Source organism: Chelonia mydas, chromosome 7, assembly GCF_015237465.2.
Source record: "Chelonia mydas isolate rCheMyd1 chromosome 7, rCheMyd1.pri.v2, whole genome shotgun sequence".
In the NCBI taxonomy this organism is placed as follows: domain Eukaryota; kingdom Metazoa; phylum Chordata; order Testudines; family Cheloniidae; genus Chelonia; species Chelonia mydas.
The window spans coordinates 111,108,210-111,123,684 of NC_057853.1; the positions used below are offsets into that span (position 1 = coordinate 111,108,210).

Below are 15,475 nucleotides of genomic sequence, written 5' to 3' on the forward strand. Positions count from 1 at the left end.
AGCCCTTATGAGCCCCTGTCTGGACACACCCCCCAGCACCACGTGGTGTCTGTGTATCCATAGCCCCTGTCTCCTGATCTGGACCACTGTGAAGAAGGCAGGCTCTCTCTCTTCCCTCACTGGTGGGGATCTGCAGCTTTGTTCTATTGCCACAGTGCCCTCTGGTGGGCAAAGGGCAGAACTGCAGCAACATTTCAGCAGAAACTTTTTTCTGTGCAAAAAATTAAAAATATGTGGGGCTCATTAATTATGCTCATGTTCAGTAGCACAGAATTCCCCCAGGGGTAGAATATGTAGAGTATTGCCCAATAACTCGGCATTGCATTAGCAGATATGTAAGTGCAGTTCCAGGAAAAGTTTCCCCAGAGATGAGTGTGGCAGTTCTGGGAACACTGGAAGCTCAACTGTCACATTCAGGAAAAGTATGTCAGGAACCTAAGGTCTCTCCAGGGGTATGTGGGGGAGAGAATTAGTTGTTCCAGGCATGGCGTAATGTAGGTCTTGGATTGCTGGTGTTATCAGGACTAAAAAGCCTTCATAAAAAGTGCAATTAGATGTGCCTTGTTGCTGCTGCTGGAGTAGAGACCTGTTTGGGTTAGTGTTCTCCAAACACAACAATGGAAGTTTACTCAAGATAGTCTCCAGAAGTGGTGACACAGAGGTTGCTGTGCTGGGGGCAGGTGTTAGACAGAGGGGCTAGTTTGCAGTGTTTGCAACTTGTTCAGAAACAGGAACCTGTGTGAATGAGTCGGTATGGTCAGAAAGGATGACATAGTGCAGCATAGTACTAATGGCATTGTCAGTACCTGCTGCTGACTTCTGTATCACCTCTAACTGGCCAAGGAGAACAACGGCCATTGTAGATACACAGTGGGGAAGATTCTGGTCCTGAGGCGTGCTGAGTGCCTCTTCTGAGATGCTGTGCCCCTTAATCCTAAGGATCTTGTGGGTTTGGTTCAATGAATACCTAACGCTCAGTGTTAAAACTGAAATTGGTTCTGTCACCCAGACTGTAATGCGCCTTTGTGCAAAAATAAATAGGTAGGTGGGTGTCAATTAAGGACAGAGAATCAGGCTTAAGTTAGGAATCTCTGCTTCGTTTGGTCTCTTTCACAGCCCCAATTTTCATATTATTGCAAAGTGCTGCTGCCCAAAGGGTGTTCAGGTAAAAGTTTTTGTTCCCGCAGGACCTGAACCAGTAGCTGTTTTATGCTGAGGCTTTACATGTTGTCCCATTTACTGGGTATGTCAGAGCTGTATAGCTTGTGGCTGTTTTCAGATTTCTTCCACCTTACTCTCGCTGAATGGTCTCCGACTCCACAAGCAGGTCCATGAAATCAGATGGGCTTTTGGAGCAGGATATTAGCAGAATCTCGTCTGCTGTATCCCAGGCCATGAGCTGCTGCAACCAATGAAGCATTGCCTCCTCCCACGGCTTCAAGAAACCCCATACTTTTGTTCCATGGACTAACAGGCCTCGGAGTGCCGCAGAAGTTGAGATGGCTGAGTGATCAGACACACAAGGGGGTGAAGTAGTATCTTTTATTGGACCATCTTCTCTTGGTGAAAGAGAGAGGCTTTCAAACTACACAAAGCTGACCTGAAGAAGAGCTCTGTGTAGCTCGAAAGCTTGTCTTCTTTCACCAACAAAAGCTGGTTCAATACAAGATATTACCTCCCCTACCTCGTCTCTCTAATATCCCAGGACCAACACAGCGACAACAACACTGCAGACAGTGGCTGAGTGATGGCAGCTAAGATACGATGATGTTTACAGCTGTGCAGGTTGTCCTGCAAATCCACCATGCTATTCAACTAGTGGCATTACATATTGAGAAATCTTACAGCATCCTGGATTCAATTAAGAGTGCAACTGTGAAGAGAACCGCCTACTCTTCGTCTATACTACAGAGCAGTGACAGCTCCAGCTGTTTATCCCCAGGGCAGAGGGGCTTCAGCTGGGAGTGCTGCTTGTGGGGGGGCCGGGGTCAAGCTGTCAGTGTCCCACAAGGTCCGACACAATGAAGTAGGTGGAAGAGCCCCTGGTGAGGTCACGCACCACCGACAGAGAGGGACATGAACTACGGCACTAATTATGGCGGTGGCTGTATATTGACCTAACTTAGGTCAACTTAATTTTGTAGTGTAGACAATGCCCTAGGATCTGGAGAACTGATTTTGCATGCAGTGTATTGGCCAAGTAAAGCAGGGTCTAACTCTCAAATCGGTGGCATTCTGTCTATTTCACAATAACTTTTGAGCGTCACATCTGATCAATTCCAGGATATCAGTGAATGTTCTAGGCGTTAATGGCCAGAACCCTCTTGATTTTGGGGAAAATTGGAAGAACCAAAAGGGGGAAATGGGGGGAGACAAAAAGCCCCTGGCATCTGGTTAGCACCTCTGTAGGTGGCTATAGATCAAAGCACTGGCTGTTGGCAGCTATTAACACCTTCCAGCATAACAATATCCCCTATCTCAGCTCTGTCCAATCTCCCAATAGCTAGAGTTTTAAAATGCTGACAACCTGAAAGAGAAAGGAAAGAAAGAAAAACATGGGGCGAGGAATGGGAGCACATGCAGAATCCTGGCAATAGGGGAAAGAATAATGGGGGAGCCACACATGCCCCCTGGCATGGACAGAATGGGGAGAAAGGTAATACACGGACCCTGGTATTGGGGGGAAATTGGGGTGCACAAAGTCCACACAAGGACACACACGGGGGACACACGGAACCTCTGACGGGGAGAAGAGGAGAAGAGGATACACACCCCTGGGCGAAGGGAATGGGCTATTCTTGAATGGGGAAAAACTGGGGCTTTGGGATAAAGGGAGAATGAGGAAGCACACACCGCCCCTGATATGGGGGAAAGGGGCTATATGGAGGGTTGGTGGGAGTCTCTGAAGTAGAAGGGGATGTCACACAGGAAGGTTTAATGGGGGATAGAAGCCCATGGGGTGTGCAATGCACTCAGTCTACAGAAGCAAAAAAAGTGTGCAATCTCTAGTCCTAAACTCAACAGCTTTTCTCCACTTTGTTTTACAATGCCAGCGTCACAAGGTTACTGTACCGCTGAAACACAGGGCCAGCGTGGGGCCTAAAATCCGGAAAATGCTGAATGATCTCTCAGGTGGCTAAATATTTTGATAATCCCAGAGCTATTTGCAGACATAAGAGGATCCTGGCCACCTAGAATGTTCTGTATGGTTGAAGACCTGGTAAATATTCAACCCTTCACTTCTGGAGAGCTGGTAAATATTCAACCCTTCACTTCTGGAGAGGTGGCTTCCTGTGTCAGTTAATCTCTACTGGTTGGAGAAAAGCAAAGAGCACCATTCTCTGAGCACCATTCTCTCATTGTCTGTCGGGAACATGCAGAACTCATCAGAAGAAACAGAGGCGACTTCAGCTGGGTGATGTGGCTGAGGATTATTACAGACTGCAGAGTAAGTGATTATGCTTGGTGAAGAACAGCTTGTTTCCCAGGCAGCTAAAAGGGTAGCTGGAATCCTGTGCAGCTAAACAAAGCTTTTGCTTTCATGAAGAGCCCTTCATAATCGAGGCATCACAAAGCACTGACTAGTGAGTCACTGCAGATAATGATAGTGTAGTGCCTGCACAGGCAAATGTGTCAGCCATCATGTGCTCACAACAGCTTGTGATCAATGGTGACCGAACCATTTGTGATGGCCATGGTTCCAAAGTGCAAGTCGCAGCCTGAGGCTTTCCGAGTTCTTCCGGGACCTCCAGTGAATGAAAGTGAAGATCAACTCAGAAAAACATTTAGTGGAGGCCAACCATCCTTGGATAGGTAGTCTGGACTCCGCCAGATCCATCTTGACCAAGACATAGCTAGGAAACTGGCCACAGTGAGAAGCATTTTGATTCTCTTTTTGAGAAAAGGCTGCTTTGATTCACTGGCTGTTTATCACTCAGAACATCTCAATCAACTGGGACTTTGTGGATGCTGCCAAGGAGAAAAAATAAACATATTTTCATGTCCCTCATAGCCCCTGCAGAAGAGTCCAGAATTCTTTACTCCACTTACCTGACAGCTTCCAAGTCTCCCTGTCTCACCTATTTACATCAACCCTTTTTGCTTTCTCTGCAGAGAATCTACTGTTAGAGGGAGGTGCTGACAATGACTAGGTGGACTGAGGCTGATTTGTTATATTGATTGCAGTGGGAGTTTTGCAAGGAGTAATACTAAGGAGTGAAAGACTAGGCTGCATGTGTATCAGGAGGGAATGAGATGTGATGCTGGGAGAAGGTAGATGTTAAGGTGACAATACAAAGGCTGGAAAGTGTCTGATGAAAATAGAAGATAAATGGGTGGTGGGGGGTCTATAAAACGGAACAGTGAGTGTATAGGGAGTAAAAGAAAAGGAGTACTTGTAGCACCTTAGAGACTAACAAATTTATTTGAGCATAAGCTTTCGTGAGCTACAGCTCACTTCATCGGATGCATTCAGTGATGCTTATGATAAATGTCTGGTGTGGTCTACTGGAATAGACTTCTTTTAATCAAATCCAATCAGGCCTCAAAGCACCATTGCTTTTTTCTTACCCTTCCCAACTGGCGTGTTTAGAGGAAAAACTACAGTCCAATGGAGTGTGTTTGTATACATGTGTTTGCACACCAACTAAAATGCTCAATTGAATTTAAAGGGAATCTGTCCACTTGAAATCTAATCAGTTACATGAAATTCCTTTTGGCTGTTACACCTGCCCATGAGATCTCATCCTAATTTGGTGGCTTTACAGTCATGTTTCCCTATTACTTTTTGTTTTTCCTTTCCCTGCTGGTTACTATGCAAAAAACCCCCACAATCAGGAAAAACTAACCCACTACATTGGGGAAATGGTGAAAATAACTATTCGCAAAGTGCTGTCAAATGAACCAAGTAAACAAACTGGAAAAAAGAATTTTTGTTACCCCTGTTGGCTAAAGTAATCTGAGGAGATGCTTTACAATGATAGGTCAAAATTGTTCAGACAACGTGGTCTTTAACTCAGTGGAGTCCCTTTTACATTTTACAGAAATATTAACCAGTGTATTATCAAGACAGGTTATCATTAAGTTCACATAGATTTGTGTGTTAAAAGCCAATGCTACCAGGCTGCATCGTTTGTGATTTGTTTCCATATTTAATCTATTAAAAGGACCTTATCAACGTATGTTTCATAATTTTTTTAATTGCCTTTTTCCCTCCACCCCCCCTACCCGCCACTTGCCATTCACAATTCTCTTTGAAACTGAGCTCAGTTTCCCTCAGGAAATTTATCTCCCTCCATTGTGTGCACACTGCTTTTTATTGTAAAATTGCCCAGGAATGCAGGGCTGCTGGCATGGATTTGTTTTGCTTCCAGTGAAAAGGGAACTGGCACCTTTTATTCTGACATGGGTGGGCAGATCTGATTGCAAGATTGATGCCTTCAACACTAAACTTGGATCCAAATCTGACATAGAAAAAATCCTGATTTTTGGTGGGAAGGTTCAAATCCATATCCTGATCTGAACTTTTGTAGCTCAGCCTCTCTTAAAAATAAACAAACTGTTTTATTATTCTGGTAGCGCCCAAAGGCGTCAATGCCATACAGATGAAAAATAATTGGTACTTGGCAAACGGATAGAGATTGGTCACATTTTCAACCTTTCGCAACGGTGTCCCAAGTGAGTTCAATAAACTTGCACCGTCCTAATGAAATTCTTGCATTTTTAAAACCAGAAGCAGTTGTTAGGATTGCCTTATTCTGTGGTTAATTGTTTACCTGGAAGAACCCATCACGGTGCTTTGCCAGCTTTCAGGAATAAGAAAGGAAAAGTGATCAACCTTCAATGGCCCCAGGAGCCCTGTTGGGAGTATCAGTACTTTACCTGGGTGTATGAGAGCCATGTGAAAATAGTGAATTCTGCAATATGATTTCAGAGCTGCTATTTACTGCTACTCATCTTATTCCTGATTCGGTATGATCTGTAAGCACATGTAATTTTAAACAGGAGTGAAGATTCCAATGAAGACTGCTCGCTTCCTTTATTTAAAAAAAAAGAAAGTGGAAAAAAACAAGTAAAAATGCACACTCTGATTTGTGTTCCCCCATGCTGGTGCGGAAGGGTGTCAGTTCCATGTCTCTGTACCAGCTGATGCCTTGGCACCTTGGCTGGGGACATGGATTCCCTTGGGATCTCCACAATAGGGGAGGGAGCAGTTTCAAGCTCTGGCTAAATGCCTGCTGCCAGGGGCTACTCGGGAGGATGAGTGCATCTTTTGGGAGACCTACAGGTGTCCCTTAATGTCCAGCACTGCTAATGTCTTGGTGCAGACTCTGCGGGGGCGAGGTGGGGAGTACATTCAGGTGTGCTTTCCCCCCGAGGCCTCTGCCAGTTAGTATGATGGCAGAAGCCAGAGCAGAGCTGGGTGACCTCTTTGCGTAGTGAATTTGTGAGGTGTACGGGAGGATATGGGTATACTCGCTGGCAGATTTCTGGGAAGGCAATCCAAACAGCCTTGGGTGAAGTTTGTACGCAGCATGCTCAGGGTTAATGCAGCAGTATCGGCTCCGAGCCCATCACGCTGGAGTGCTGCATGTGATGTGATCAAGCTGTGGGAAAGCTACGCTGCCATTGGTCAAGGGGAGGGAAAGAGGAAAAACCCATTAATTTAGACAGTGATAAATGAGTTGCTGTGCAGGATGCCTCGCTGTTTTGTCAGATGTGGGGAGTGATGCAGAAGCTGCAAAGGCAAATGTATTTTCTGTCCAGATCTTCACAAGCGGAGCATCATGGATGGCAGCTCATCTGTCATTACTATCCCAGTGTACAGCTTCATAGGGCTCTCTAATGAGGCTGTACATGGTGCTTGAGGGATGAAGATCTTAATGATGTGTCACTTTAAAATGTAATTCTCCCCCCCCCACCCCCCGCCCTCATTCAGGCAGACATTCGTGTTCTGTTTCAATAGCCCTTTGTTTCTCGTACTTGCTTTAGCTCTCTGGACACTTCAAATGCGGCACTGTTATGGACTATAAATGTTATGGCGAGAAAATATGTAGGGGCGTATCTTTAGACTGAGCTGTCCTAGTCAGAGCGCGTGAAAGAGACGAGGTGTGTTGGAATATGACCCCTTCATTATGGGATGCAGTATATGGGAGCTTTTGCAAACCCCTGCATTTTATATCACTGTGCAGAAGATGTAAACATCTGGGAAGCCATGCTGAGAACGAAGTGACGTGTTTAGCTTGTGTTGTGCAGAGAGAGGGTAACATTGACCACTCCTGCCCAAAGCCTGAGTAATTTGGACTTGTGTGGGGCGCTAAGAGGGGGTTAAGGGGAATGGAATTGCAACTCCTCAAGCAGCAGGTACCCTGTGGGGCTGCAATGTAATCTTTCCACAGCCACTACTGGGTGTTGGTGCCACCGAATCCATGTAAGCATGGACCCTGCAGCCTCAATGCCACTGTAGCTCCATTACATCCTGGCCTATTTGGGGCCAGTGTATAGCTTAGGCTGTAGCAGAGCATGCCCCCATGTGGCTGCTGAGCCCTTGTGTGAACCCTCCACGCTGTTTTGTAGTTCACCCAAAGTCATTAGCATATGTTACACAGGCACTAGCGAGTGAGCGGCGTTTGTTTGTAGAATTCTCGTGAACAAATGGTTTCCTGCGCTGAACCTAGTCTGTATTTATCTCCTTTCTATTCAAGTACTATCTGAGTGAGAATTGCCAGCTTTCTATATTTACGACCAGCTGTTTCACCAGAGGAAATAAATGTTTCTGTTACCAGGGCAACTATAGTCTAGTAGGACAGCACAGGCTATTAGCTCACCGTGACCTTAGCCAAGTCACTCAACAGCTCTGTGGCATCAGATGAATAGAGCTAATGATGCTCACTCACCTTTATAAAGCACTTTGGGATCTGCAGAGGGAAAGTTCCAGATAAGTATGAAATGCATTTGTTGTTCTTTTATACTGACAACACTATATTTCAAATGTTTCCGTAATCTGAAGGGGCCTGAACCTGAGCACTGCCAAGCACCTGTAATGCCTATTGTCTTCACTGTGGTCAGAACATCTCAGCATTCTGCTTAATTGGGCAGAATGGATTTTTTTCTTCTTATACTGATGATGATGATAATATTAATAATAAAAACTTATTGCAAGTCTAGTGCAGTGCTAGGATAGGAACAGTACAATCTGAGAGTTTTGCTTTATCCAGCCTCTGGAAGGATGAAAAAGCTAGAACTGCTGGTTAAAAATAAGGGGTGATAAATGAGTAGCATTTGTACATTAAAGCTCGAGGAAGCTGATTCAGGTTTATGGGGTGGCAGATAAATGGCATAGAGAATTGGAGGGAACAGTTACTGGCCATCAGTTTGTCATTCCCATGATGTCTTCTCCTGGTTCCACTCCTTACACTTTGTCCTCTGGGGCAAAGTCATCTTGATGTTGCATGTCTTTGCAACACAACATCAGGATGCTCAGACATACGCGTTACCATGTAAGAATCTTATAGCAGTCCCAAACTCCCCTGCCCACCTCTCTCTCACTCACCTTCTGGATGGTAACAGTGTCCAGCATCTGTTTGGTGCTTTCCTTTGCGTGGACTATTATCCAGAAAGTTAGTAGTCCATTTCAGTGACATGGGGCCTGATTCTCCTCTCACTTTTGCCGGCATAAATCTGAAGTAACCTCATTGCAGGCGTGGATTTACACTGGGGTAAAACTACCACTGTGAGAGTTGGTTGGGATTTCTCAGCCATCCTCTATCTATTGAGCTTGCACACTGAAGATCAATGACCTTTTTGAGATGCCTAGAGATCAAGAGTTTAACTGATTGGGTAGATATTCTTTCAGCTGCAGTGATTGGGCTGAACTGTTTTCATTATTCTATTAGTGACACTCGTGTTCAACAGCTTGATGTCATTGTGAGGATGTGACATTCAGCTCAGGGTGCTTAAGGTGTTGAGTTAGATCCCAGCACCCCCCAATACAGTTTCCGGTCTCTTTCCTTCCCTGCAGCTTTCCCTGTGTTTGTCAGGTTTCTCTCTCATTCTTACTCTTATGAGCCTTCCTTCACCAAAATTGCACCTGGGGGAAGTCTGCAACTCTTCACTGGGCCCCAGCATGTCATTTTCTTTAAATGTCAGTGCCCACTGTGGTGCCCCTTATAGGGAAAGCTTTGACTATTTTGAATTGGAGTGGAAAGGCAACCCTGAGCCAGAGATCTACAAGGTGATATGAAACACCATGGCATCTCAGAAATAAAGGGCATTGAGTGCCGTTGCCTGGGGCTCTCTTTGCTTGATTCCTGCCATCAAAGGATCTCAATATATCAGTGTTCAGTGTTGACTCCAGACATAGAACTGAAGTCCTTTTTTATGTACAAGGAATGCCTATGGGAGTTGTTCCTTTCCTTATGTACAGAGGTGGATAGTCCTATTATACTGCAATTATTGCCAAAGCCTTTGTTATGTTATCTAGCTGTAAAAACTAGAGGAGAGAACTAGGGGGGGAGATAAAACCTTTTGTAGTGATAAACACCCATTTTTTTCATGGTCTGTGTGTATAAAAACATCTTCTGTATTTTCCACAGTATGCATCCGATGAAGTGAGCTGTAGCTCACGAAAGCTTATGCTCAAATGAATTGGTTAGTCTGTAAGGTGCCACAAGTACTCCTTTTCTTTTTGCGAATACAGACTAACACGGCTGTTACTCTGATAGCTGTAAAAATGTGTCTCTTACCACTCCTGAACCTTTGAAAGTTTGCTCCCTACCAAGAACCCATTTAACGTTTAGTGCTTTGCTGCCATCTGGAGGAGGGAAAGTAATGCCTGAGAATGACGACTACTGATCTAATTTTAGATTAGAAGTAGCCAGTCTATGCCTACTATGTGTGGCTTTCTTTAAGCAACAGAGACTTTGCTGATAGCAAAAACAAATAAACGGTGGCTCCTCTTGAAGACATTCTTGTGAGTGAATGCGTATTTTGTTAATTCCTAATAAAATCTGCAGGGCTGGCTGCAAATCATCATTACCAAAGGTGTGACAGTGCCTTCTGTACTATTCTTAGGTATGCTTGTTATGGAGGAGAATGCATCTGTGGTTCCTTGTTCCCTGGGCTGCGACCTTGCCGGGGGGGGGGGGGGGGGGGGGGCGTGCTGACCACTATGGGAATGTAGGTGTCTTGCATTGCTTTGTAATGACCCCTTCTAGCTAACCTAGGAGTGGTGTTCGTTAGGTAGGTTAATGAAGATTAATAAAACTAACTCACTGACAGTGAATGTACATATTTATTTATTTGCAGATTGTGCTGGCTGTGGAAGAGATATAAAAAATGGCCAAGCGCTACTAGCACTGGATAAGCAATGGCACCTGGGATGCTTTAAGTGCAAGGCCTGTGGCAAGGTCCTGACTGGGGAATACATCAGCAAGTAAGCAGCTGCCTATGTCTTTTCTGTTGCCTGGCATGAAATCCATCGTTACTTTCCAAAAGTACAATGCAGCCAAATTCTTCCTTTCCAATCTGTTGGGCAAATTGCACTTCCGAAAACCTGCTCTGTTGGCACGTGCTGATCATTCATGGGGTAGATAATGGAGGCCATGGGTTGGGGGGTGGACTCTAGACTCCCACGCCCAAAATTTTAAGAATCTCAATAATAAATAAAGGAGACAATGAGTTTGGAACACATGGAGCTTTTCTCACTTTATTAAACGTGGACAAATTTAGTCATTGAACAGCTATTCTTTTTTTAATTCTAGACCCCCTCCGTAAAAAAATGTCCATGCCCTGTTGCTCATCACTATGTGCACTGAAATCCTCACTCGTAGTAGGAGCAGAATATCGGAATTGGGACCTGAGGGGAATTTTTACCTGTAAACTGGCTGGAGCAAGTAAAGAAAAACAGTGATTTAACAGTACTTGGCAAAATAAATACTATGAGCAGGACGGTTGCAAGTCTTTTTCTGGTCAAGGAGAGGGTTGTGTGACCTCCCCTGTTGTGTTTCCAAGGCACAGCTTTTCCATCATTTTCTCCAGTTATTTTCAAGTTGTGAACTTGAGAAGAAAGAAAGAAACGGCCCGTCTCTCACTGTGCTAGAGCAAAGACCAGACACATTGATGTGATTGACCTGACACTGTGTTTACCTTCCCCGGATTAGGAACTAATGAAGAAGAAAGTTAGGAGCATACCAAGGCAAGGGAGAAAAATCAGAGAGAGTGAGTGCTTTAGCCGCAAGATGAAGGGAGTCTAGCTAGACCCCTTTCAAACATATAGCAGGGGAGAAAAAATATAGGGACACTAGAGTATGTGATACATGCAAACCTTTCATCACTTGTTTTAGTGGGCGCACATATAAGCAGGCTGACATCTATGACTAATTAAACAAAGGAACTTGTAAGGTGGTGCCTGATACTGTGTAAATTCTTTAAACTGGCCAAGGTGTTTCTAATTCATTCCTCAGTCATACAAAGATAGCACTGCCCACCTCCCTTTTGAACCTTCATGATGCCACTGATGCTCAGATGTGTCTGTTTATACTCTGTTAAGATAACCAAGGATTTATTTACTGAAATGGATTGAGGTGCAGCAGGGTCGTGCACGTGTATGATAGAATGTTGACAAAGGGTCGGATCCTCATCTCGTGTAAAGGGGCATAGCTCAGTTGATTTTACACCCATTGACACCAGCAGAGGATCTGTCCCACAGTGTGCACATTTGTGCTTGAATGTCTCTCCTTTATTCTCGATGGCAATTTAAATGCTGATCCTAAATGGTGCTAAGTGTAATGCCAATTCATTTGAGCTGCAAAATAGCTAGCTTGGTTTCTTCCCCATTCGCCTATTGCTGTCAATGGGAATTTCCACTAGGGACAAGGGAAAAATACAAGCTGCATTGTAACTTGTACCTTCTGGATATTTTATTTCAGGGATGGTGCTCCTTATTGTGAAAAGGACTACCAGGTTCTCTTTGGGGTCAAATGTGAAGCGTGTCACCAGTTCATCACTGGGAAGGTCCTAGAGGTAAGTAATATATAATCTATTGCTTAATCGCTGGGTTTACTCACCAGACTGCAGGGTACACAAAGAATTTGTTCCGTGGGATTTTTGCTATTGACTTCAATGGGAGCAGAGTTAGCTTGTTGCTAAGTGCTTTGGAAAAATTCTAGCCACTGGGAAATGTGTAGGGGAGAACTGATTGCCTTGGTTTCTGTGGAGTTGTCAGTGAGATGATTTTTTTGTATGGTACTGCACAAAGTCGGTGTTGAGTATACGTCTGGAGCATCCTGGGAAGCTGGGGTGAGGATTAGAAAAAGTACTGAAGGAGATACATTTGTTTATATCATAAAATAATTTATAGGTTATGCTCTAATAAATGTGTTAGTCTCTAAGGTGCCACAAGTACTTCTGTTCTTTTTGCAGATACAGACTAACACAGCTGCTACTTTGAAACATATGGGGATAATGAATGTTTTCTAGTTGACAGCTGTGAAGAGGGGTAGGAACACTAGGTTTCTATTTTTTGGAAGAGAGGAGATTGAGATAAGGTGATATGCATGATACTGAGAACATGAAAGGGAGGAATATTCTTGAGGAAGTTAAATAATTTAGGTATGAGAAGGCACAAACAGAAGCCAGGATTTCCACCCAAAGTATCTCCTCTCCCGAGTCATTGACTATATGAAGGGGAGTATGTCCTCAGCATGCTCCTCAATCAGTTCTGGGTGACTCTTGTTAGAGACACATCCCCTTTCTGCTAAAATTGATCTTAGTCTCTCATTGGCAATGATTGATAGCCCTTAGAGTTGTGGTCCTTATACTTTGGCACAGAGCTCTCCATATAATTGTAGAGATGCTTGGTGGTGGAACTCTACCAAAAATTCAGAGGACCCTCTCCAGTGCAGCGCATGTTACTGTTTAGATATGAGAGGCAAAATTGATTCCTGACTCCATGGATCCATTTAGGAAACTGGATTCTGTGTAAAGAGAGAACTGGTTTAGATTAGGATTCAGTTCCTGATCTGAAGTACATGGCTTGGGTTCGTCTTTAGCTTCAGCATCGCTTAATATTTCACATTAACCGAAAATGTGCTTGATTTTACTTTGCAAAGTTAGTTGGTGAAAGAAAGAGGGCAAAGAATTCCAACTAGTGGTGTGTTTTTGGAAGAGTGTACGAGGACCTGGTCATGCAGTTCTGATGAGTAACAAAACGTCTGCCCTTTAGGCTGCATCCACAGCGTGAGCTCCTATAAATAGCAGTGTAGCCACAGGGGCATGGGTAGCCGCAGCAAAGGCACAACTGAGCCGTACTGAGTACAAACCCACCTGAAACTGGGTCAGCCATGTCGCCACCGCCTGTGCCACGACAGCTACGCTTCTGTTTCTAGCTTGGTAAGAGCTAGCATGAATACATGTACACAAGACAGGGAAACGCAGCCCTAGTTCCTAGCGTCGACAGAGTCGTACAGCCGCAGAGATGAATGCAGTTGTAACCCACTGGTGAGGGTGCTGTTATCTCTCTTCCGCGATCTGCAGAGGTTGAGTCCGTTACAGCTCTAACTGAAGCACGGTTCAAGCTTTTAGCGCTGGAGGCCTCTGGTTCAGTCGCTGGTGCGTTGGCCAAGATGGCGGCCGTCGCATAAGGGAGCCGGAAGACGCTTGGGCACTCCAGGCACTTGTCATTGCTTCTGTTAAAATGAAATCTTTTCTTTATTCAATTAGTCAGGCTCTTTTTCTCCCTCCCTTCTCATATGTGCATAATCCTTTTGGAGACCCAGCTGGATAATTAGTGAGAAGAGATATGGCACTGTGACCAGAGTAATATAGGGGAGGATGCTGGAGGCTGACTAGAGTTTGGAAGAATGAGCTCCCTTTCTTCTGTATTGTTCAAGAAAGGCTGCTTTTACTGCAGTGGCTGTGTGTAAGGGAAGTTTGAGCTCAGATCATCTTGACTTGAAAATGTCAAGAAGATGAAGAAACCTGCCTTTCTGAAGGAACCTCAGAGTAGCTTGAGCTAAACTGTGCTATAAATGAATGAATTCCTTTGAAAATGGTGGCTAAGAAGCTCAACACAGCCAGACCTCAACTGTCCATCTAGACCCGACCTGGGCAAGTTGAAGTCCTGGCTTTCACTCTGTTTGTGTCTGGCTGTGGAGGATGGAGAGCACTAAGGCCAGGCAAATTTGGTCCTGAGGTTGGTTTCTCTCACTGTGACTTTGGCTGCATGTTTATTATTGAAAATAGGAAATAACATTCAACTGAAACAGGAATCAAAAAGGAAGTTGAGCTGGGGCCACCAAACCACGTTTCATTTTCTAGAGCTCCGTGTGTGACAAAGTACTGTTAGAGATTTTCCATTCAGCCTAAGCCTTAAGTAGTCATAAAGCCTTGCAAAAATACAGAGCCATTTGAGTGACCTTTTGACTATGTGGGAGCATTAAGCATATGTACTCAAGCTGGGGTTTTGTGTACCTTTTGAATACTTTTTACCTTTACCATGTTGTTTCTGGTAAGTCTGGGGAAGTTTTGCTTGAACATAGACACAGACATTGATCCAGTACTAATATATCAGTAGCATAACTAGTAGCAATACAGCAGGGGGCAGCTGCAGCCCCTAGTATGCAACGAATATCAAAATCCTATATAGCCCATGAAAACCAAACAACGAGTATGCTGTACCTCCTTCCTAATCTGTTAAAATCAGTTTTAATGTCTGGTTGCTGTCAGTAAGGCGTAGACTGAGAGACTAACTGGAGACCTTCACTTAATAAGTAGTAATATCTGGCCAAATGAGGCATATGCACAGTCTGCAATTAGGAGATTTGGCTTAAACACATTACGGTATATTTTATTAACCTGGTTAATCCACAAAAAGTTCTTCAAATCTCATTGTAGAAACTGAGGGGCATTAAAACACTCAACCAACGGCACTCAAATGGAGTGACTGACCAGTTTAGATACACTAATTAGTGATGCTGAACAGAAACATTCGGCTAAATTCTTGGCTGCTGCTAAGGTCCTTTTGCACTGCTAGAAAAGCATTGGTCTAAAGGGGATGACGCCCTTAAATCAGTTCTTGGGGGTGCTGATAAGAATTCTCCTAGCCTATGGGAAACATGGGCTGACATAAACCGGGCATAGCTTTTGCTCACACAGCTCTGTGTTCCTGTCTTCTCCTCTTCCCTCCCCGCAACCCCTGCCTGCATGGGGCGTATCGTGGCTGGTTACAGGCAGGGAGATAGTGTTTGGGGACACAGAAAAGATGTGATCAGGGACTGGGGCCAAAGCAGCAATCCCTAGTTGGCAGATTGGTTCCTAGAAGATAAGAATGGCCGTACTGGGTCAGACCAAAGGTCCATCTAGCCCAGTATTCTGTCGGCCAACAGTGGCCACTGGCAGGTGCCCCAGAGGGAATGAATAGAACAGGTAATCAAGTGATCCATCCCGTCACCCATTCCCAGCTTCTGGCAAACAGAGC

The 15,475-nt window shown here is 44.5% G+C and overlaps 1 protein-coding gene across 7 annotated transcripts in view; it reads left to right on the forward strand.

Moving 5' to 3' along the window:
• ABLIM1 (actin binding LIM protein 1) overlaps positions 1 to 15,475 on the forward strand; it is a 307,714-nt gene that overhangs the window by 179,332 nt on the left and 112,907 nt on the right. For all 7 annotated transcript variants that reach the window (XM_043550680.1, XM_043550675.1, XM_043550677.1 and 4 more), the window contains exons 5-6: positions 10,306 to 10,432; positions 11,928 to 12,021. In XM_043550680.1, coding sequence (XP_043406615.1) covers positions 10,306 to 10,432; positions 11,928 to 12,021 — 221 coding nt within the window. The remainder of the gene's footprint in view (positions 1 to 10,305; positions 10,433 to 11,927; positions 12,022 to 15,475) is intronic.